At 34.2% G+C, this 3115-nt stretch overlaps 1 protein-coding gene across 1 annotated transcript in view; it reads left to right on the top strand.

The window, feature by feature from the left end:
• Positions 1-1249: 1249 nt before the first annotated feature.
• Positions 1250-3115, top strand: part of LOC110415654 (alpha-crystallin domain-containing protein 22.3-like) — a 4900-nt gene continuing 3034 nt past the window's right edge. Inside the window, exon 1 of the mRNA XM_089783438.1 lies at positions 1250-1453. Coding sequence (XP_089639564.1) covers positions 1437-1453 — 17 coding nt within the window. The 5' untranslated portion in view covers positions 1250-1436. The remainder of the gene's footprint in view (positions 1454-3115) is intronic.

Raw genomic sequence — 3115 nt, 5'->3', positions numbered from 1 at the left:
CAATAAATTGTTATCTCCAGCCTTTCCTTTTCTCTGTTTTTTTCCTTTTTAATTGAATATTTGGCTGTGGTATCAATCATTTGAGACCTCATTGAGTATTCACCCCAAGTCCAATAGCATCAATCAGAAGCAGCCTGTTGAACATTTGCACTTGAAACAGGAAGAATCACACTATCATGCAAGAATGATGGAACTTCTCTTAATAATGCCACTTCCAAACTCCAATTCCAGATATATTCATAAACTTCAATTGGGCTATTGTCTTTCTGGATATATCAAATTGGACTAATAGCTCTTCCTCTTCATATCTTCTTACTATTTTGCACAATATATATGTCACCGTAACCAGACAAAATGACCCAGAGATCCAATTCAGTGAGTTGGATGACTGATCATTCTAATCAAAGAGCTTTGGACTTTCATGGAATGCAATCAAAAATCAAAGGGCATAAAAAGTATTGGTTGGTCCCAAACATAAACATAAAGTGGCATCAACTTTCTCAATCCAAAGCGTCTGACAGAGTTGTTTTGACGGGTCTCCTACAACCTTCCTCTAAAAGTACCTTGAAATTAGGAGCTTGTCATGGGGTAAATTTGCAAATTTACTCTTTTACACAACATTATGTTTAACGTGAAATTACCAGCTACAGTACACACTCTACAATATTGCATTTGATCAGTAGAGATAGAATATAAGAAGCTGGCCAGTGAAAGGTACTATGAGACTGGAGCCAGTAAAGTTGAAAATGCTGATGTTGTCCTGTGGCTTTAAGCACCCCAACACCAGATAGGCAGACCAGTGAGAACATATATCAGTCAAATCCAGTTCTAAATATTTCATGAAAGAGTTCTAACTTGTCACAGGGGCTCTTTGGGAATTTGAAGTATATTTTCAACAGAAACAGTCAGGAATTTGTCTGGATTGCTATTACTCATCCAGAAAGTGACAGAACAGAAACATTTAAATCTGTTAAGCCATATTTGGATATCTTATGTGTCAAAAGATAAGGTAAGCAACTTTCCAAAAAAATCTAATGAATTTGTACCACCAGCTTTGGAAAATCAATTGCAAATGGTAAGTATATCTGCATATAATAATGGTAGAACATAGAGGATTTTACAATTAAAAAAATACCATAAGAGATTATATTAATCTTTTTTATGAACAGTGAAAATTTTTTAAAATTAATTATTTGTGGAGTGATTGTATTAAAAATAGAAAATATAAAAAAACCCAAAAAGGAAGGCAAGAGCACGGTGCTCCTGCGCCCAATCATTTCCAACGTAGTTCCACTCTGTCTGACCCTCCCTATTTTGGCAAAAACCATTGGGCCAGAGAAGGAAAATTAAATGACTATAGATTCTTTCTCAATGGAAATCATTTTGAAAACTCACTGGAAAACTATCAGTCTTGCTCATATCAGGTCACTCTTTCAATGGCTTCTCCAATGAGGTAAAAATACCCTGCTGGCCATACATCTCTTTTTACATATTCTCATGCATGTTATGTATGTATCTAATGATGTATGTTCATAATGTGCATTGGTGTAAGCGGAAAAGTTTCAGCTTTGAATTCCCAGTTTTGCAAATTTTCAAATATATAAGTTTATGACATGTTCTTTCTGGGTTTGGGATGTCATCTTGAACATTGATCATGATGATGATGGATAGTTTGAGGTTTGTATGCTTCATGATATGCTCGATACAATCTTAGTTTTTAATTTTTTCTGGCAAAGCATTAAACTTTCATGGTTAATATGTTTATCATCTGTTTTGTGCAGAAAGGAAGGATTTTTATTTTTAAGATTGCTGTATACAATCTTTTCAATGATAAGAAAAACAGAGGAAAAAGAATGTGGTTGGAGATTGAATTGGGATAAACTGCTATCCTCATCTTTGTTTGCTTTTTTATGGAGTTTGGATTCCATTGCCAAGAGCCAATCCATGTTAAGGGTTTTCCTAGGGTTTATGAGCTAACTTTTTTGCTATTTTCGGAATTTAGATAACGGCTATTAGAGCTTTTCTCAAAAAATATTTATTCTCTTGTTTAGGAAAATTAAGGGTAATGTTCATTGACTTGTCCTTGCCAAATGGAAACCGACCAGCTTCTCGTCATTCCAAAAAGATTGATCCTTCTTTCTTTCCAACACTAAATCAGCTATGAAACCTGTTTCTGCATTACCTAGAACTCAAAATTTCCTGATAAGAAGAATGACTAAAACAACACAGAAAAACCCAATGTGTTTATACCTATGCACCAACCCAACTTTTTATTCGTGAGATCATAGTTGTATGGGTCATCACATGGATGCTAGGCAATGCATTCAGAGTGCTTCTATGAGGCATATGATAAATCTTTGGATTCATCAAAGATTTAAATTAAACATCTATAATCAATAAAGTAGGTAGTACTATTATCATCAATCCAAGTGTCAAAGATTATGTGATAAATTTGATATATTAAATAAAATTTTGAAGTAATTGAAGAACAAGGAAAGATTACAGAAAAGGATTTGGTTAGAAGTATATTTTTCTTTCCAAGCAATGTATAGCAAATCAAAACGAGGACATGCAGTCACAGAAACAGATCCAAAACAAGATATCTGAGGTAAAAGAACTAATATTACCTACCGTGATGGTCATATGCTGCACAACATTAACTAGAATACAGATGGCCAAATCCAAAACATGTACATAAAATTTTTTGGAATCATTTCCATCGGGGTTAGATGGTTGACGAGTCATACGATACGGATCCAAGGTGTCATGAAGTGTGTGACACATTTCTTTTAGGTTAAAAGTGAAGAGTTTTCTTGTGATATAAGTTATGTGAGAATTAGGATCTAGGTCAAATGACTTACTAAACCAGATGTTTCAATTTTTAAAATAAAAATTTGTTATTATAAATCTTTATAGTTGGAGCAAGTTTTGGAGCTTCCATCAATAAAGGATGCCCACAAAATGTTATTGCTCTTAAATTTGTTAAAGGATCATCCCTTTTGTGCCCGGGGCTTGTCCTGGTCTCGCCCTGAAATGCATAGACAAGCAGCTGAGGAAATATCTTATGGACATTGGTTACAATGCATAAGTGCATCTAATTTGGTTTAATCATCTT

The sequence above is a fragment of the Theobroma umbraticum genome, unplaced genomic scaffold, assembly GCF_002168275.2.
Source record: "Theobroma umbraticum cultivar Fairchild unplaced genomic scaffold, ASM216827v3 scaffold_147.0, whole genome shotgun sequence".
In the NCBI taxonomy this organism is placed as follows: domain Eukaryota; kingdom Viridiplantae; phylum Streptophyta; class Magnoliopsida; order Malvales; family Malvaceae; genus Theobroma; species Theobroma umbraticum.
Note: the sequence above shows the minus strand (reverse complement) of the source record. Positions and strands in the feature narration are given on the sequence as shown.